Consider the following 21,109-nt stretch of genomic DNA (forward strand, 5'->3'; position numbering starts at 1 on the left):
CCTAGACGCATGCGCAGCGACGCGGGCGGGCGGGGCCGTTGCTGTGGTAACCAGACCGCGTCCTCTTCGGGGCGCTGAGTGGAACTCGGAGGCGTCCCGCAGTTGGGGCTGGTGGTAGGGCTCGCTGGCCCTCAGGGACGCGAAGACCGAGTGCAAAGCACCAGGAGTGCATCCCCAGGTCAGTCTGGGGCTGGGACGGCCGTCCGAGGACACATGGCCCTGTGGCTTCTCGGCCACGGGAATGGGAACCAAAATCCAATCTGTTTGCGCGAGGCTGACCAGAAAACTACATTTCCCATCATGCCAAGGGGCTCGCTGCTGCGTTGCTCGACGGCCCGGTATCCAATGGCATTCTAGGTTTTGTAGTATCTGAGATCTTCGCCCCTTCATTTGTGGACGGATTATAGCAAGATACCTTAAAATTCGTAATTCAGAACAACTGATTAAATTTTGTTATTTTAGCAATAGGAATTTTATTAAGCCTTGCAGGTAGTTTTAAGAAAACGGAAAGTATTTTCAGGACATAATAGGAAAAATAATGTTTACTACCAAACCAACACACTTTGTGGTCAGATAAACAAATATTTAAATTTTGAGAGTATTTACGTAATTACGTAAAGTTTATTTGCCTCAATATCCATAACTTTAAAAGTAATATGAGGGGGGCTGGAGCAATAGCACAGCGGGTAGGGCGTTTGCCTTGCACGCGGCCGACCCGGGTTCGATTCCCAGCATCCCATATGGTCCCCTGAGCACCGCCAGGGGTAATTCCTGAGTGCAGAGCCAGGAGCAACCCCTGTGCATCGCCGGGTGTGGCCCAAAAAAAAAAAAGCAAAAAAAAAAAAAAAGTAATATGAGGATGGCAACTGTTTTGATAGCATTAAAGCTTTGGTATAATTCTTGACTTGCTTCCAAAACAGAAAAATTAGTTATGTACCAAAACATGGTTAAGGAACGTAAAAGATTTAAAATTTTAAAAACAGTTTTAGTTGCATAGGAAACATGAATGAAAGAAAAGGATGTCTACATGTTCCTACATGTTCCTTTTATACCTGTCTATTTCCTCCTAACCACCAACATCTATCAGAGTGGCACATTTGTTTTAGTGGCTAACAATGACACATTATCCAAGGTCCATGGTTTACATTAGGATTCATTTTTAGTGTTGTAAATTTTGTGGGATTTGACACATAATATAATTACAATTCTCCCTTAGTATGAATCAAAATAGTTCGACTGCCTTAAGCATTCTCTTAGCTCCACATATTAATTTCTCTCACCTTTGTCTCTGGCAAGCACTGACTTTTGCATATTTATTTATGTATTTAATGCTACATAGTTTTACCTTTTCTAGAGTTTTGTGTCATTGGAATTAGCTAGTTCATAGGTTTTTCAAATTGATTTCTTTCCCTTAGTTGATGAATTTCATATTCCTCATTGGCTTCTCATGGCTTGATTAAGAGAATTTTGAAAGTCACAAGTAGTTTTTGGTATTTAAAATACTTTTTTGTGTTTATGTATGTAGAAATAACACATTTACCTCCATAGATACTGCTCTAGAAAAATATTTTATGTTGCTTTCCCAAGCAAGTTAGTTGTAGCCAATATAATGTTTGCACATCATCATCATCATCATCATCATCATCATCATCATCATCATCATCATTATCATCATCCCATTGATGTCGACTTTCCCAAGTGGTCTCAGTAACATCTCCATTCTTCCAAGCTCTGAGATTTTAGAAGCCTCTCTCTACTCGTCCTTCTAACGATGCTGTACTGGAGGCTCTTTCAGGGTCAGAGGAATGAGACCCAGCTTTTTACTGGTTTTGGCATATTAATACACCATGGGGAGCTTGCCAGGCTCTCCCATGTAGATAGGAAACTCCCAGTAGTTTGCCAGGTTCTCCCAGAGGAAGAAGTAGGCTGTAAAATATCCAGGAGCTGGATTTTAAGTCTCTGGATGCTGGCTGTTGACAGGATTACATGGTGACAGGGGCAGCCCCTGGGTGTGACCGCCTAGCTACTGGAAAATGGGAAATCTGGGCGGAGTTGGCCCAGTCCCGATCCGAGCATCCTTGGAGATCTCAGCCCCGGGTCCCACACCTCTGCCGGTACCTTCATGTGTGAGACTTGTCTGAACGTGTGGAGAGGGGCCTTGAGCATGGCTGTGGCTAGGCTCCAGAGGTCTTCGGCCTTCGGGAGCTCTGCTCGGGGTGGGGAGGGAAGCTGGAGCACATCGCCTCCTAGGAGGCCCCAGGGTAGACAGCCAGGCGCGTGTGCAAGAGACTCTCTCTTTTTTTTTTAAAATATTTTTAAAATACTCCACTTTTCAAATTATAAATAAGAAAATTCAGTTTTATCACTATAATAAAAAATGGAGTAATTTTAAAAAGTAAGTAGCTATGAGTTATAAAAGATTAATATCGATTCAATTATTTTATAACTATGAATATTTGATTTAACAAAGTTCAGTTAAGGGGTGGAGATACTGAGCTTGTAAAGCATTTGCCTTTTGCCTTCCATGCAGCCAACCTGGGTTTGATCCGTACCATCACACATGGTTCCCCAAACTCTGCCAGGGGTGATCCCAGAGTACAGAACCAGGAGTAAGCTCTGAATATGGCAGGTGTGGCCTCAAACCAAAACAAAAAGATAAATATTTCTAACCTTATTTCAAAGATGCATGTACTCAGGATGCTTTACATTTCTATCACCATCCTATCATCTCAAGTTTTTATTTTCTAGGACTCTGTTTTTGAGGGGGGTCACATCCAGAAGTTCTCAGGTCTTAATTCTGGTTCCTTCAGCATGACTGTCGGTGCCTGGTGCAACACATGTAGTGCTGGGGATTGAGCTGTGTCAGCCTTCTACCTGCTATACTCTCTTTCTGGCCAATTTTTAATTTTGATCAAATTTTAAAAATTGGATTACCATGAATTATAAAGTTATTTGTGTTTGAGTTTCAGCTGTGTAATGTTCTAATACAAATCTCTCCACTTCTCTCTAACAATGTCCCTAATTTCTCTTCCACTCCATAACTCACCTCTGTGGCAGGCACTATTCTTTTTACCTATTTTTTTACTTTTAGGCACTGTGGCTTATAATACTATTCTATAGGGCATCATTCATGTCACTTTACCTTCTTTAGTCCTCATCCAGAGTTACTGCTTCCCTGTATCCTTGTGTCAGTCCTTCCTGCCCTGTCCTCTCCCTACTCTTTCCCCAGTGAAAAGCTTCCTTCTAAAGACCAGCTCTCCTGCTTTTCTTTCTATTGTCTTTTTTTTCTTTTGTATGAAACATTGTTTTATGCATGGGAAACCCCCCAGATGAACACTGGAAAGGTTACAAAGATGTGTAAAATGCAGCATTTACTTTCAATGAGCTAAGCAATCAAATGGAAAGGACACAATTACATATCTAAATCACAGAGTAAATTATAAAAGATAATGGTTATGTAAGATCGTACATGAAAATAATTTATCTCTTTGCCTACAAAGTCTGCAGTATTTATTTGGTCTTTTATGTTTAATTTTTTTACTTTATAAAGTAGTTCACAATATTTGATTACATTTAATATTTGATTACCAATCCCACCACCATTACACCTTCCCACCACATTTCAGAAGTTTCCATCCTAAACCCCAACCCCAGCCTCAAAGCACAGCCGAAATAACTTATTTTGCATTGTTTGTTATGACAATTAGCTGAAAATGCTACAATAAAAGTTTCCTTGTCAGAAAGAGAGGAACAGACATAGGATGATTGCACTCATTTGTGGAATATAAAGTAGTATGATATGAGAAAAACACCTGAGGACAGTAGAGTTAAGGGCCAGGAGGATCATGCCTTGGTTTGGTTTGGAAGCTGGCCTCACATGCTGGGAGAAAAGGCAGCTGAGATGGAGAAGGAACCACTGAGTAAATGCTAATTGGAGGAATCGCCCAGGATGGGAGATGTGCACTGAAAGTAGACCAAGGACCAAACACGATGGCCTCTTAGTATCTGTATTGCAAATCCATAATACCCCAAATTAGAGAGAGAGTGAGAAGGATTGTACCTGCCACAGAGGCAGGGAGTGGGATCGGGTGGGGGTGGTGGGTGGGACACTGGGAACAATAAAAAATTTCCTTAGAGGAAAGAGTGTGTAGATTGTTGGATTTTACCCAGGAGCCATTAATCCCTTCTATGAGAGAGCACTAACATGTTGTTAAAGGTTAAGCTTTGTGTGCTTAACCTTTATATATATATATATATATATATATATATATATACAGATATATCTGTATATATACACAGTATATCTGTGTATATATATACACACACGCTAGATATATGTATATGTGTATATATATATATATATATATATATATATATATATATATATACAGCTAGGCAGTCATACCCAGGGACTGCCCCAGCACCGTGGAATCCCATCAGCGGCCAACATCCAGAGACTTACAAGCAAGCTCCCGGAAGAAAGCGACCCAGAGTCTCTTGCCCGAGCACTTGGCTGTCTTCCCTGGGGCCCCTCAGAGAGGTCAGAGAGGATGGGCTCCAGCTTCCCTCCCCGCCCTGAGCAGAGCTCCCGTTGCCGAAGACCTCTGGAGCCTAGCCACAGCCATGCTCAAGGCCCCTCTCCACACGTTTGGATAAGTCTCACGCATGAAGGTACCGGCAGAGGAACCCAGGTGTGTGGGATCCGGGGCTGAGACCTCCAAGCCAGCTCAGATCATGACTGGGCCTCTTCCTCCCAGATTTCCCATTTTCCAGTAGCTAGGTGGTGACACCCAGGGACTGCCCCCAGCACTGTGGAATCCCATCAACGGCCAGCATCCAGAGACTTAAAAGCAAGCTCCCGGAACTGCTTGCTTTTAACTGCGCGGTATCTTATAGCCTACTTCTTCCTCTGGGAGAAACTGCCATCTACTGAGAGTGTCCTGCCTACATGGGAGAGCCTGGCAAGCTCCCAGTGGTGTATTCATATGCCAAAACCAGTAACAAGTTGGGTCTCATTCCCCTGACCCTGAAAGAGCCTCCAATGCAGCATTGTTGGGAAGGACAAGTAGAGAGAGGCTTCTAGAATATCAGGGCTAGGATGAATGGAGACGTTACTGAGACTGCTCGAGAAATTCGACGATCAATGGGATGATGATGATGATGATAATGAGGTGATGATGATGATGATGATGATATATATACATATATATGTATATGTATATGCATATACATATCCATACCAAAAAAATATTTTCCCCTAAGATTGGTTGCCACTTACTTTAAACCCCATCAAATGTGGTGCGGTACTCTTGGAGTATGGGTGGTGTGAGGTATGAGTTGTCCCAAAATAGGTTCACTCATGGGTGAGGAGTGTGTGGACAGAGGCCGTGAGCTTGGCAGAGCTTGGCGGAGGTTGAGTTCTGGAGGTTTTCAGCTGCTACGGCTGGGTCCCTTGGGGTGGGAAGAGGTCTCATCCGCTCCCCTCTGGGGTGCCCCAAGTGACGTGGCATCCAGTATCATGGTTATGGCCCTTTCTATTGCCTTTGGGCATCAGTTTTTCCCCTACTATGTTTCTTGCTTGGTCAGTGGCATTTCATCCTTAAAGATGCCTCTCGCTTCAACGTAATGGGGAGTTCTGGTTGTAATTTCCTCTATGTACCTTATAGATTCAGGTCTAATACTGAGGTTTTTTATCCATTTTGATTTAACATTTGTGCATGGCGTTACGAAGAGGTCTGAGTTCTTTTTTTTTCCCCCATGTGTCAATCAGTTTACCCAACACCATTATTAAAGAGACTTTTTTCTGTCACTTCATGTTTTTTGCTCCATTATCGAATATTCACTGAGCATATTATACTCGAGGGTTTGTTTCTGGAGTTTTAATTCTGTTCCATATTTCTGAGGGTCTGTCTTTATACTAGTACCATGCTGTTTTAATTACTACCATTTTGTAATAATTCAACAGTTTGAAGTTGGGGAAAGTGTTGCCTCCCATTATCTTTTTTCCCTGAGGATTGCTTGGCTGGATATAGGATTCTATGTTAATAGTTCTTTTTCCTCTATATTTAAAAAAAAAAACATAACCTATTATGGTAGTATACTATTTCTTAGAAGAAAAATTCAGCCTGTTTTATGGAATGTGAGCTAAGAAATTTTATATTTTTAAACAACTACAAATACCAAGGAATATATTAGAACATAAATAAGATAAAAGGTACTTTTAGAGTCCATAGTAAAATTTTATTGAGATACTGTCATGTCCACTTGTGTTCATATTTTCTCTGGTGGTTATTGAACTGTAAATGCAATTTTGCAATTGTGCAAAAAACGTGACTCATGAAGCCTAAACTATTTACTATACTGACCTTTTACAAATGATGTTCAATAATCCTTATACTACTAGCTTCTACTGTTTTTTTTTGTTGTTGTTGAGAAATAAACTCATAGCTTAATTATTTTTTAAGGCAATATGACTTTTATTTGGTTGCTTTCAGGTTTTCTTTATGTCTTTGGGATTTTGTAATTTTACTATTATACACTTAGGTTTGAAAATTTTTTTTTCTGCATGGAGATATTGCATACTATTCTTTTCAAACAAAACTTCATTTGTTGTTGTCTGACATGTATTAACAATTTCCTAAAATTTAATTTTATCAGATTTTTTTTTTTTTGGCTTTTTGGGTCACACCCGGCTATGCACAGGAGTTACTCCTGGCTATGCCCTTAGGAATTACTCCTGGCGGTGCTCGGGGGACCATATGGGAAGCTGAGAATCGAACTCAGATCGGCCGCATGCAAGGCAAATGCCCTACCTGCTGTGCTAGTGCTCCAGCCCCAGATTTTTTCTATGTAACTTCACAACTGTCTTTCCATTCATTAATTCTTTTCAATATTGTCTAATATTTTTAACTCAATTAGTTTATGTTTTGTCCACTTTAGAGTTGCTTTTTATTTTTCATAATTACATCTTGGACTTAAATTTTGCTTCCTAGGATTTTAATGATTGGAAGTATACATATTTTACAATTAGAATTTGGACTCCTTCTAAAGATTGTTTTTGATTTTGGTTTCTACAGAAAGCTAAATCTCTACTACTACTACTTCTCACTACTTCCTTTGGCTCATTTGTTTAGAATTGTCTTTTCTTCATTCAGAGTCTCATCCTCTGCAGTCCGGGTTGTACCGAGGCGCTTTTGGTTCAGTTCTCCTGCCTGTATCAGGCCATGCTCTCCCCATGGAGTGTTAATACTAAAACTCTGCCCTCAGGCCAGCTCTAATCTCATCCTTAGTCACTGTTCAAAGTCATTACCAGTTTGGGGTTCGGAGACCCTAGGCCCGACTTGCGCCTCTCACTCTCTGTGCGGCGGCCCCCAACTTTCCCTCCCCATCTGACCAGGCAAATTGGAACTTTCCCGTGGAGACCCTGCCCCCTGCCGAAGAATGCAGCGATCTCCCCCGTGGCAGCAGTTTGGGGTCGGGAGACCCCAGGCCAGACTCGTGCCCTTCACTCTCCATGCGGCGGCCCCCAACTTCCCCTCCTCACCAGGGTGTTAGGGGCGTGGCCTCAAAGGGGGCGTGGCCTCCTTCTGGACTGGCGGCCGAAGATATTTTTCCCACTCATTGCATTGTGCTTTGGCCATAATTGATAGAATCTATTCCTCTGAAGAATACCCGGGTCATCTTAGTCACTATATATTAACAGTCAACTGACCTAGCCTATCCTAATTTTTAAAAACTGTCAGTGAACACATCAAGCTGCACATAAAGTCCTTTGTAAAAAGATCATAGCTCCACGCTTTCTCTTGAGACCCCTCTCAAGCTAAGGAGAGCGCCTAACAGTAAAACCCATAACAACATGAAGAAACAGCAGAAATCCCCACCACCAGCAGAGATGGAAGGGAGGATCTCAGCAAACCCAGCAATGACTCCCAGAAATACAGTCTCCTCTCAGATAAAGAATTCAGAGAGGAAATCGTGAAGATGGTTGAAGAACTCAAAGCAACTATGGAGCGAACATCCAATAAATTAAGGGAGGATATGGATGCAGCATTGGAACGATCCACCAAGGTAATTCAGGAAGAAATGAGAGCAGAAATTTCAAAGCTACGATCAGAAGTGACACAATTAAAAGAATCGGTAGATGAAATAAAAAACTCAGTAGGAGCCCTTAATAGTAGAATGACTACTGCTGAAGAAAGAATCAGTGATCTTGAAGACGAGCTGCAGAAAGCATATAGGCAACAACAAATAATGGCAAATGACCTCAAAACAGCTCTAGAGAGAATTAGAGTCCTAGGGGATGACCTCAAGAGAAACAACATAAGAATCATTGGAGTACCAGAACCACAGGGGACCAATCCTAATGAAAAAAACACAATTAAAGACATCATTGCTAAGAAATTCCCAGAACTAGAAAATATGGACATCCAGATTCACGGAGTCCGAAGGGTACCAGCTAAATGGGACCCAAATAAAAAATCCTCAAGGCATATCATAGTCAGAATGATGGATGTTATGGATAGAGACACAATACTGCAAGCAGCAAGATCAAAGAAGGATATCATATACAAAGGAGCACCCCTTAGACTCACAGCAGACCTATCAGAAGAAACCTTCCAAGCCTGAAGACAATGGTGGGATATAGTGAAAAAACTCAATGAAATGAATGCCTCACCAAGAATACTTTACCCAGCTAAACTCTCAATTAAACTTGAAGGAACCATACACTATTTCATGAAGAAACAACAGCTCAGGAACTTCATAGACTCAAGACCAAGTTTAAAAGAAGGACTCAAAGGGCTACTATAAGACAAGGAAAAAAACCTATAAGAACAACAAACCCTATAGAAAAATGGCACAAAATCCCATGACAATAATTTCTCTTAATGTTAACGGTCTAAATGCACCAATCAAAAGGCACAGAGTGGCAAAATGGATTCGGAAACTAAACCCAACTTTCTGCTGCCTACAAGAAACACATCGGAATAGTCAGAACAAACACAGACTCAAAATCAAAGGATGGAAAACAGTCCTGCAAGCAAAGTCATTACCATCTGGCTGCACAAAGCCCTTGTTCTGCAATTATCTTCCTTCCTTCCTTCCTTCCTTCCTTCCTTCCTTCCTTCCTTCCTTCCTTCCTTCCTTCCTTCCTTCCTTCCTTCCTTCCTTCCTTCCTTCCTTCCTTCCTTCCTTCCTTCTCCTGCATGGCATTTATTGATGCACCCAGCAATTAACAGCCTTCACAAGTAATTATTTTCTTTTATCCAATTTTACCTCTATACTTTCCTGTATTTTTTTTATTCAGAATTTCTGTATATTTGTAGCAGTAGCTTATGACACATGTTTTACACATACTGGGTGTCTCTTTCCAGTTTGATTTTAAGTTAAAAGCCAAGGCCAATCACGCTATATGATACTCAAATTATTTGGTACTTTGAGAAAATAAAAATTTTACAAGGATATAGCCAACCAACAACAATAACAAAAATCCAAATTATGTAATTATATATTTTTGTGGGGGTTTTTTTTTTTTGCTTTTTGATTTTTGGGTCACACCCAGTGATGCACAGGTGTTACTTCTGGCTCTGCACTCAGGAATCACCCCTGGTGGTGCTCAGGGTACCATATGGGATGCTGGGATCCTGGGTCATCCCCGTGCAAGGCAAATGCCCTACTCGCTGTGCTATTGCTTCAGCCCCTATTTTTGTGTTTTAAAAGAGTTAAAAGAGTACCATCACATTGTACAATTTCATATATTTGATGTTCAAAAACTAGCAAAGATAGAATACCTTTAGTTATATTTGGAAGGGGGAATTAACCAGAGTGAAGCAGCCTTTCAGATGCTAGAAATATTCTTATAGTTCTCAGAATCAATACAGTAGTGAAAAATTAATTTGGCTTTTTTCTTAACTCATTGATACATAATTGAATGTTCTTCCCTAGAAAGGAGGGGAGAAAGAAAAGGAAACACACACAGATTAAAATCACTTTTTTGTGGTCTGATGATTCTGTCAGCAGTGTTCCCAAAAGTTTTTTCTTGAGTATTAAACTCTCATGGTCACTGTCATTAGATTTCCCCTCAACAGGGGTGTGGGAAAGACTGCGTTATACAAAGGAAGCAAGTATTACGAACTTCTCAGACTCTTTAAATGGACATGAATATCCTTCAGGAAGACTGTCATAAGTAGTATTTCCTATATTTAATTGACCACAGAACTTTTGTTTTGTTTTGTTTTGGTCTCAAAATATCTCTTCAGACTGTTGCCCTTCAGGGCTCCAGTTTGGGGAACTGTTTGGAACGTGGGCAGCAGCCTTGAGTAATTTCCATTTAGCTCTTGACCACATCCTGTGGTGGCTGATTGAATTTGAGGAAACTGAATCAGTAAATCATTTCTTTCAATGGGTGTCCATTCTATTGTTGGAATATCTTAACTTTGTTGTAATCAAAGAATATGGTTGCAGAAATTTCTAGACAAATGAATTCTCAGAAACATCATTTGCTTGGAGAGAAACCTGTCAGCTGGATTGGGGTGACATTTTCTGCAGCCAGCCCCGGAGGAAAGGCACCTCACAAACTGTCTAGTATCTCCACAAGGAAGCGCAATAATGTTCAGTTTTGTAAATATGGTAAGTGAATGAGCCTGGCATCTCAGGTAAACTGGACTATTTTCTCTCTTTTTAGAACAGGATAAAAAAATGTCAGTTCTCACTTCTCCAAGAGGAACGGTAGAAGTGGTTCATTGCCGAAGAACAGAATCTCAGGATATTTGTTGCATCCAAAAGCTTATTAGAAAATTTACCCAGAAGCTTTTCGGGAAGCTTAACCTCATCTATCTTCTGTAAGTACGTGCATAGGGAAGCTCAGGAATATTTTATCAATTTGATCACATTACAGGAAAGAATTCTGTTACTTTGTACTTAGGAGACCTACAGCAAGGAAATAGAAGAAAAACAGTTATAAAAGATTTCTTCTGGGGTTTGGATTCAGACAAACATGAGATCAGTCTCAACTTCTTTGCCCATTGATAGAGACACGGGTCAAATTATTGATAATTACCCACTTGTTTTGAAAACTTATTTTCTGCCGTGCTCTACGCTTTGGAAATATTTAATGTTCTGGCACTTCTTGGAGGTAGCTATTATCACGAGGAAATAAGTGCCTGTCCTGGGTTGAGTTGTTAGCAGGTGATAAACCTGGATTTGCTCTTAAGCATACTAAATTTTAAGCTGTGTCTTATTGTAATATTTCATCTGAGGGTGTGTTAACTAATCAATAACTTTGATTCTGAAAGGTAACTCTACTGCCTCCAATAAGGAATCAGTGATTGTCTGAAAGGTCACTCTACCACCTTAAAGAACCAGTAATTACTTTTACAACATCAAGATTTACTTTTTTCATTGACTTCTGGTTGGTTTGCAGTGTTACGGAATTGAGAGCTTAGTTTTCATGTTTATAATCGACATCACTTCCACCACTCAAGTTCCAGTGCTATCCTCTCACCAAAAAGACTGCTTTGCCCAGCCCCTCAAAGTATATGAATTAGTTCTCTTGTCTCTTGCCAGTTTGTTTTATTAACTTACACCCCATATAGGAGTGAAACTATCTGGTAGTTATTCTTCACTTCTTTCACTTGGCATAACCACCTTAATTTCTATTGATTAAGAATGTATTAAACTACGGCCAATAGCCATAGTTTCATTTTCTAGTAGCTGTATTCCATTGAATAGATAAAACAATAGATTAAAAATCCATAGATATTTAGGGGATATTAAATATTTAGATGGAGTCCATAGATATTTTGATTGATTACATATTTTTACAATTGTGAATAAAGCTTCCATGATTATAGGGCTATAAATTTCCTTTTGAATTAATGTTTTTATATCTATCAGATAAATGCCTAGGAATAACATTGCTGGATCATATGGGGTTTCCATATTTATTTATTTATTTATTTATTTGTTTATTTATTGCTTTTTGGGTCACACCTAGCATTGCACAGGGGTTACTCCTGGCTCATACATTCAGGAATCACTCCTGGCGGTGCTTGGGGGACCATATGGAATGATGAGAATCGAACCCAGGGTTGGCCAAGTGCAAGGCAAATGCCCTACAGGCTGTGCTATCGCTCCAGCCCCCCATTTTAATTTTTTAGGCAGTTTCTATCCTATTTTTATAGTAACTGAACCAGTGTACTTTCCCATTAACAGTGTACCAGATTTCCTTCTAATCTGCAACATCTTCATTGAAGTTTCCAATATTTTTGCCACATGCCATTCTAATGTATTGTTATATACAATGTGAATGTGAATTCACAAAGGTGAATATTAGGACCATGGGATACAAGGAATCAAACCTGCACCTTTTACATACAAAGCACCAGTCCATTGAGCTATCTTTTATTCTCTGTCTTATTTGAGGAAGTATCTATTCAGGACTTTTGTCCATTATATTATATTGGATTGCTTGGTTTTTTGTTTTGAGAGAGTGAGCTCTTTCCATATTTTGGATTTAAACCTCTTGTCAAATGTATGATATGCAAATATATTCTCCTAATTTTAAGGTTACTTTTTTATTTTTGTGGCAGCTTCTTAAACTTTGTAATAGTTTCTTAATTTAATGTAGCCCCATCTGTTTATTCTTGCTTTTGTTTTCCTTGTCATTGGAGTTAAGTTTTCAAATACATCTCTTATGTTGAGGTCCTGGATTGCATCACCTGTTTTCTTTTTTTAATGTACTTTATAGTTTTAGATATAACATATAAGTCTGTAGTATATTTGAGTTAATTTTTGTCTATGTTGTTCTGGATATTAAGAGAAAAGTTTTCAAGATTTTAACCACTCAATATGAAGTTAAATGTGGTTTCGTCATACAGTCTTTTTATGTTGGTATTTTTCTTTCAGTCCTAAGTTACTGAGAATTTTTTTCATAAATGGGCATTGGATTTGGTTAAGGACTTTTCAACACTACTGATCCTGGGTTTTTTTCTTGTTCTTTTTATTGACAGTAGTATGTTACATTAATTATATATGTTGAACCATCTGTGCAAATTGGAAATGTATCCCTTAATGGTGATGAGTGATCATCCTGATATCTTTTTTTTAAACTTCTCTCTCTCTCTCTCTACCTCTCTCTTTTTCCTTTTGGGCATTGTGGTTTGCAATATTGATACTGGAAGGTTATCAAGAATATCCCTTATCTACTTTTAACCCTCAGATCTTGTCCAGCGTGATTATTCCCAGCTATTATTGTCATACTGGTCTCATCTCTGTCCTACCTACCCTCAGCCCTGCACACACTTGTGGTTAGTTCCACCCATTGACCAATCCTCCTAACCCCTGTTTTCCCAAGCCATGGAAATTATTATTCTACTATATTTTTATATACTACAGTTGAATGCACCCGTTCTATATCTGTCCCTTTCCTTCTGACTAATTCCACCTAGCATGATACTCTCCATGTCCATCCATTTATAGTCAAATTTCATGACTTTATTTTTCCTGACAGCTGCATAGTATTCCATTTTATACATATGCTGTAGTTCTTTTACCTATTTGTCTATTCTTGGGCACTCAGGTTGTTTCCAGATTCTGGCTATTGTGAATAGTGCTACAATGAGTATAGGAGAGCAGATGGTATTTCTGTTGTTGTTTTTGGGTCCCCAGGATAAATTCCCAGAAGTGGTATTTCTGGGTCAAATGGGAACTCAATTTCTAGTTTTTTTGAGAAACGTCCATATTGTTTTCTAAAAAGGCTGGACCAGTCAGCATTCCCACCAACAATGAAGGAGAGTCCCTTTCTACACACGTCTATGCCAATGCTGGTTGATTTTGTTCTTTTGGATATGATATCTCATTGTTGGTTTTATCTGCATCTCCCTGATGATTAGTGATGAAGAGCATTTTTTCATGTGATTTTTGGCCACTCAGATGTCTTCTTTGAGAACGGTTCTGTTCATTTCATCACCGCATTTTCCTATGGGATTTGATGTAAATCTTTGATATTAACCCTTATCAGAAGGGTGTCCAGTGAATATTCTTTCTCATTCCATAGGCTGTCTTTGTATCCTGGTCACAGTTTCTTTTGATCATCCTGATCTCCTTTTTGGATTTGGTTTACCAATATTTTATTACTGATTTTTGCCTTTATGTTCCTCAGAGATACCAGTCTATGGTATTGTTTTGTGTCTCTGTTTTTTTTTTTCTTTTTGGGCCACACCCAGCGATGCTCAGGGGTTACTCCTCATTCTGCACTCAGGAATTACTTTTGGCGGTAATTGGGGGACCACATGGGCAGATGCCCTACAAGCTGTACTATCTCTCCAGCCCCTTGTGTCTCTGTTTTTTGATGTGTGTTTGTGTTTGTTTTCTGGTTTTGGAATTAGAGTGACATAGGCCTCACATTTGTTTGGGCAGGAGTCCCCCTCTGATTTTTTTGAAGAGTTTGAGTAGGATAGGTCTTGAATGTTTTGCAGAATTTATTGGTTAAGTAGTAGGTCTTAAGCTCTTGTTCTTAGGAAAACTTTTTTCTTTTTGCCTTTTGGTTCATACCCAGCGATGTTCAGGGGTTACTCCTGGCTCTGCACCCAGGAATTACTCTGGCGGTGCTCTTGGGGCCATATGGGATGCTGGGGGGTTGAACTCTGGCCAACCCCATGCAAGGCAAATACCCTACCCACTGTTTTATCGAAACTTTTGATTACTATTTCAGTTTCTTTTCTTGTGATTGTTGTGCTTCACCTATATATTTCTTCCTGGTCCACACTTGGAAGGGCGACAAATATGGATGGCAGAATCAAACTCAAAGACTTCAAGTATTTTTTTGAAATTCCTTTTATTGAATAACCATGAGTTACACCATTACAAAGCTGTTCATGATTGGGTTTAAAGACTTCAACTATTAAGTCAGACAAGCTCTATATTTACAATTAAAAACTAATGAATGATGCCATATTAATCAACATAGTTGAGGGTAAAAAGTAATGACTGGAAGGCAATGCCAATAAGTTGATAAGAAATTAGCATAAAGTGCTAGAGAACAAAGTGTTTCAGTGAAACACTTAACAATTAAAATTAGTCAGAAGGACAAAATGGGAAATTGAAGAGTCAATATTTTAATGGTTGAGAACTTTCTGTTTAAAGTATCAGTTCTTATATCTACAAAACCCAACAAATCCCAAACAAGACATCAGATAAATCCACAACTAAGGTCATCTTAATGAAAGAGTAAACACAAAAGTTAGAAAGACTATGAAAAACAACTAATAGTATGGAGACATTACTTGGGAAGAACTGGAGTTCAGACTAATAGATGATTTCTCACTGTGACCGTTATAGACAGCAGATACCAGACTCTCTTCAATATTGGAGAGGAAGTAACATCAACCTGGAATTGTATGCCTACTGAAATGATATTTTTAAAAATACCAGCATGAAAGGAATTCATTTGTAGACAAACAAAAACTGGGTTAATTTACTGGTGGACTCTCAATAAACGAAGTTCTTCAAAATATATTCTTGGCAGAAGGAATAGCTCACTAGAAAGCCCTGTGCTTAGAATCACTCCTGGTAGTACTCAGGGGACTGTATATGGTGTTAGGGATTGAAGTGGGCTAGACCATGTGCAAGGCAGTGCCTTAAACTCCTGGACCTATCTAGGCCTTCTCCTGGGACCTATCTAGGCCTTCTCCTGGGAGATTTTAATATGATTATTCTAACAAATAGGAGATGAAGCAAGCACAAAGTCAATTATGGTATAAAGAATTTAAACCAAAACACAAAAAATATGATCATATGTCAAGTATACATTTTTAAATTTCTTTTTCAAATGTAACATAGACAAAGCCAACTCAAATAAATTTCAGTCTCTGAAGTGTATTTATCACATTCTTGACCATAAGGCACTCTACGCTTGAACTCTACAACAGGCAGGGTGTTTGCCTTGTGGCTGACCCAGGTTCAATTTCTGACATCCCATATGCTCGCCTGAGCACCACTAGGAGTAATGCCTGAGTGCTCAGAGCCAGGAGTGATCCCTGAGCACTGCCGGCTGTGGCCCCCAAACAAAATAGAACAAAATTCCTTTTGTTTGAAAAATTATAATCTGAACAGAAATAAAAATTTTAAAAGATCATGGTTCAATGAGGGAAAGTGAAAATTATAGCAGATGGATTGAATGATCATCAAAATATTTATATATTATTTATATGTCTACATAGAGGAACACACTGTATCACAATTAACTGATATATAATGCAACTAAATCAGGCAACAGCATTTAGTATATTTGAGATTTCCATGCCTCTGCCTGTTTTCTGTGACTGTCTTTCTGCCCGCCTTGCCTCTCTCTGCTGAGGGAGACCATCTGAGGGAGTGACAGAAGGGTGCTGCTGTGCGGGCCCAGCCCGAGCCCCCGACACCTGCAGCACAGCTGGCGAGGGGAGGTTGTGGAGTGTTCCGGCTCTCCTTCCCGCGCCAGATAAGCATGGCCTCCAGTTCCAAGTGCTTAGTGCTTCTCCTGCCTCAGGCTCTCTCAGTTCTATCCAGCAACATTTAGTTTTGTACTCTCGTGAGTTTTATGCTCCCAGGAAGAAAGCATGGCTGCTTTTCTAGGGAGTCATGTGAGGAAGCTGCAAGGGAAGCCACATCACAGGGCAGGACCCCCAGCTCAGGCAAAAAGCAAAGCTCCAGGTCCACTGTTCTTGACAACCAGTGACCATTTGAGCTGACTTTACTGAGGCCTGAAGCTAGTGAGTGAAGAATCCATTCTGCTGGGGTCTAGCAGCAGATTCCCCTCAGAACCCTAACTGGATTCCCAATCCAGAGAACAGGAATCCTGGAGGAAGTAGCCATAAGAGTTGGAGCAGCTTGCCAGCTATGGGGCCATTCCCCTGGCCCTTGTATCTACTGTCCTTGAGTGTTAAAATGTGATGTTATTTTATACTCCACAAATGAGTGCAGTCCCTCTATGTCTGTCCCTCTATTTCTGACTCATTTCGCTTAGCATGAGACTGCTTCATAAGCAGAGAGGAGAAAACAGATGGAATAGAGAATGAATCACTAAGAAAATGATGGCTGGAGGAACCAGTTGGGATGGGAGATGCATGCCAAAAGTAGATAATGGACCAAACATGATGACCTCTCAGTGTCTGTGTTGCAAGCTATAATGCCCAAAAGTAGAGAGAGAGTATGGGGGATATTGTCTGCCATAGAGGCAGAGGGAGGGTGGGAAAGGGGGGATATACCCGGACATTGATGGTAGGGAATGTGCACTGGTGGAGGGTTGGGTGTTGGATCATTGTGAGATTGTAACCCAAACATGAAAGCTTGTAACTATCTCACGGTGATTCAATAAAATTAAAAAATAATAATAAAAAGAGTTGGAGAAAAAAAAGAGTGTGCAGAAATAGAGGGGGGGGGGTGGAAATCAAGTCATAGAGAAACCCAGTGTCAGAGATGTATGCAGTACTGGGGATTGAACCAGGATGGCGAGTGGGCAAGGCAAATGCCTTAACCCCTATACTAGTTTTCTAACTCCCAAGGGCAGCACTCCCCAATCTGTTCTCTTCTGTATACTCAGAGCCTAGAACAATGATAAGTGCTTGTAGGTATTCAACAATGTTTGCTGCAATAATGAGTGAATCTATTACTAGATATATGACTGAAATCTAGGCTGTTTTATTAACAATGGGGAGGCCATGGAACAAGAGAGAGGCACTGCTTTAGGGCTGCCCTGGGGTTCTCTTTCACATTTCCACCCCACTGCTGCACAGCACTGCAGAAGGCAGATGTGATGCTTATCTTGGAGTGTCATTGGGGCTTTCACATATTAAGAGTTCTGAATTTGTACTAAGTGGATGAATTTCCTTATCTAAATTGATTATCATTTTTTTGCAAGGGACCTCCTCCCAAATTGTTCTCAGGAGACTGACGGGGGTGGGACACTCATGGTAATTCTCAGCTAATGGTGTCAACAGTTCAATGCAAGGGCCCAAGGGTGCAGTACTGCTGGGGACCCTCTGGTGGTGCTCGGTAGGGAAGACCCTCGACTACACTAGTAATGCTTATCGGGCCACGTGGTACTAGGGGTCAAACCCAGGCTGTGTACATGCAAGGCACACACCCTAATCCCTGTTCTACCATTCTTCCTTAGGTAAATTAATTATAAGGGCACAGTGGGTTAACAAACACACAGTTCTGACTTGTTCTCTGGGGCTGAGGTTTGTCCCCGTGGGCAGGAGACTAGAGGATTGGGTGAATTGCTGGGAAGGCCCTTTCTTCCCCAACCTCTTGAAGGCCCACACTTCAGGGGAGTAGTAAAAGTTTTTTGTAATGCAAAAATGGGATCCTTATAACTGAAAAGGTTTTGACCTAACTAGAAAGCCTGTGTATTTTCACAGTTAAACATAAATATACATTTCTTTAATATTCTTCTGGTGCTCTCAATACAGCTGCTACCCAGCCTCTACAGCCTTCCATTTTTCTTCTGAAGTGACGCCTGTTCTCTTACCAGGGCAGCTTCGAATCCTAGACACACATTACACTGGCATTTGCAAAACTGGTGCTTTCCCCCTAATCTAATTCCATTTGACTTCACTCTGGTTAGCTTGGTTACAGACACAGGCCATACAAGTCTCACCATAAAAATCTGCAGAATTTCAGGGGAGAAAATGAAGAGATTGGACAGAGCATATGTGTGGGAAAAGGGCTGAAAGAACTGGCGATTTCCAGATGTCACAGTCCGTGTGTGTGGAGGGTGGGGGGGAAACCACAGCCGGCTGTGGCTCCGGTGCAGTGGCACAAAGGGAACACGGACTCTCTGTCACTTGTGTTGCTGAACAAAGCAGAAAACAGGGACACTGTTTGGCCAAGATTCCCATCAAATACAGTTAAATGAAATGAATTATGGCTGTGCTTGGAAAATTTTCTAAACCAATTGAATAAGTGAGGCATTACTCTAATGAAGACTCTGATTTCTATTGCTGGATAACAATCTTTGGGATTTAATCTATTTTGTGTGAAATATATACACGTGTGCTTAAGTAGACCTCCTTTGGTTTAAATTGGCTCATTAATATGAATCATTTAAGATCCATCCTTGGAAGCAGGCCCCTTCTTTGTCTTTGTCCTCCTCCTCTTTCTTCGTGCTCACCAGGACTTCTTATCTCTCCCATAGAGGAGTTAATGACTAGAAGGTAATAAGAAGTGGAAATTATACATTCAAAGGGATGATGCTATAGCTGTTCAATTTTTGTTGTCAGCCATTTGGAACTTGCTGTGTATTTTCCCATAGAAATAAAGTTATTTGTGACTGACTTCCCAGGCCGGTCCACAAAAGCCTATTTAATATATAATGTCTGTGTGTTATAGTCCTGTACTAATTGTACTATAGAATTCAACCACCATCCAAGGTTCCCATGGATAACTGCATTTCAAATTCAAATTGGGTTTCCAGGAACACTTTTCCCTTGCTTCCCCGAGGGGGTGACGGCTTCCAGGCCCCAGCCTTTGCCCTCTTCCACCCCCCACGCCCCCATTGCCGTCATTGCTGACTTGTATGGGGTCCTGTGCTCTGGGTAAATTGTCAACTGACTTAGAATAAGGTCTCAGAATGAAGCTCAGGCCAGGGCACTGGCATCTTGTGACAGGAACCCAAAGAACCCGGAGCTGGAAGGAGCAACTTCAGAAGTAGAATGAGGGGCTTCAGGGACTCAGATAATAGAAGTTGGGGGAATATGTCTTCATGCTCCTAAGTAACTTGTGTAGTTACTGTATTCTATACTAGGGCCAAGGGCAACTGGCTGAATGTTTGGGCAGTGCCATGGGCCAGGTACACCATGGTGGAGTCCCCTGGACTTGAGGACTGAGATTTCCTTGGAGAGGTACCAGCAGACAGCCATAGTACATTTCCCAAAGTTTTGCATAACTTTGATTTTCCCAGGGCTCTGTGTGTGCATGACTTTGGGAGAACACATTGGGTGTGCTCAGGTGGTGCTTCTGGCTTTGTGCCTAAGGGTCACTCCTAGAAGGGCTCTGGAGACCATAAGTAGTGTCAAGAACCTGGTCGCTGCATGCAAGGCAAATGTCCTACCACTCTACTGTCACTCCAGTTCATGTTTCAAATATTGGATTTTTTTATTTATGGGTATTTTCTACTTTATAGCGAGGGATGCTTGTTTTCCATGTACCATAGCTATGTAGAGTATGCATTAAAATATTTAAGTCATAGTAAATTGATTTGAAGGAAAAGGTAAGTACAGGAAGAACGTGATTCCTCCAGCTTCACCCGAAGTGATCCCAAGCACTGAGCCCAGAGCAGTTCCTGGAACTGTAGTGTGTGACCTCAATGCCTATGTGTATCTATGTATGTATGTGTTTGTTTATACATGCTACTAAGAAGCACATATATCTTTCTATTTTCTCTGTTTTCCTTCTCCTTTGGTTGGATGTCATATTTTCTCCTAGTCCCATTAATAAGGACAGTGGTAACTTCTGCTGTTCTTTGGGGGCACTTTTGAATCTTTTCCCTCCAGTTTAAGGTCTTAGTAGGTTTCAGCCAACTAAGGAAATGAAAATTACATTTTAATGCTGAATATTATATCTCAATATCCAAATAATTCTCTTTATAGCAGACTTTATCATGTCTCTAAGTCATAGCTCATGTGACAAAGTGGCAGTTAGGATGGTTCACCAAGATATCTCTTGACCAGAATAAGAGTCAGAAGAAACATTTATTCTCTTAGCTTTATTAACTGGGTTGCTCCTGTAGGGCCTTCATCTCTGTGATTATATTAGCTAATGTTTTAAATGCCCAGTTTCCATAAGAATCAATGAGTCCAGGCCCCTGCACCCAGAAAAATTGGTCAAGAATGCTAAGAGGTGAAGGGAAACTTTCAGATTAGCTGCTGTGCATGAGGGGACAACTTACCCAGTGTATCTAGGACCTTTCTGGTCTGGGCCCTGACAGTTTCATTCAAAGGCGCCTCCTTAGCCCTGGACAGTAGTCTATCCTGATTGTCCACGGTTAGGTCAACCCAGTAGAACTGCTGACATGGAGACAAGGGAGAAAATGTAACCAAATATGGCACTTAAAATTTTTTAAATTTTTTTT

At 40.5% G+C, this 21,109-nt stretch overlaps 1 protein-coding gene across 1 annotated transcript in view; it reads left to right on the forward strand.

Annotated features, from left to right (window-relative positions):
• The first annotated feature begins 56 nt into the window (after window positions 1-56).
• CFAP61 (cilia and flagella associated protein 61) overlaps window positions 57-21,109 on the forward strand; it is a 411,272-nt gene continuing 390,219 nt past the window's right edge. The window contains exons 1-2 of the mRNA XM_004614437.2: window positions 57-178; window positions 10,682-10,838. Of these exons, the coding sequence (XP_004614494.2) occupies window positions 10,696-10,838 (143 nt within the window). The 5' untranslated portion in view covers window positions 57-178; window positions 10,682-10,695. The remainder of the gene's footprint in view (window positions 179-10,681; window positions 10,839-21,109) is intronic.

The sequence above is a fragment of the Sorex araneus genome, chromosome 3 (genome assembly GCF_027595985.1).
Source record: "Sorex araneus isolate mSorAra2 chromosome 3, mSorAra2.pri, whole genome shotgun sequence".
In the NCBI taxonomy this organism is placed as follows: Eukaryota; Metazoa; Chordata; class Mammalia; order Eulipotyphla; family Soricidae; genus Sorex; species Sorex araneus.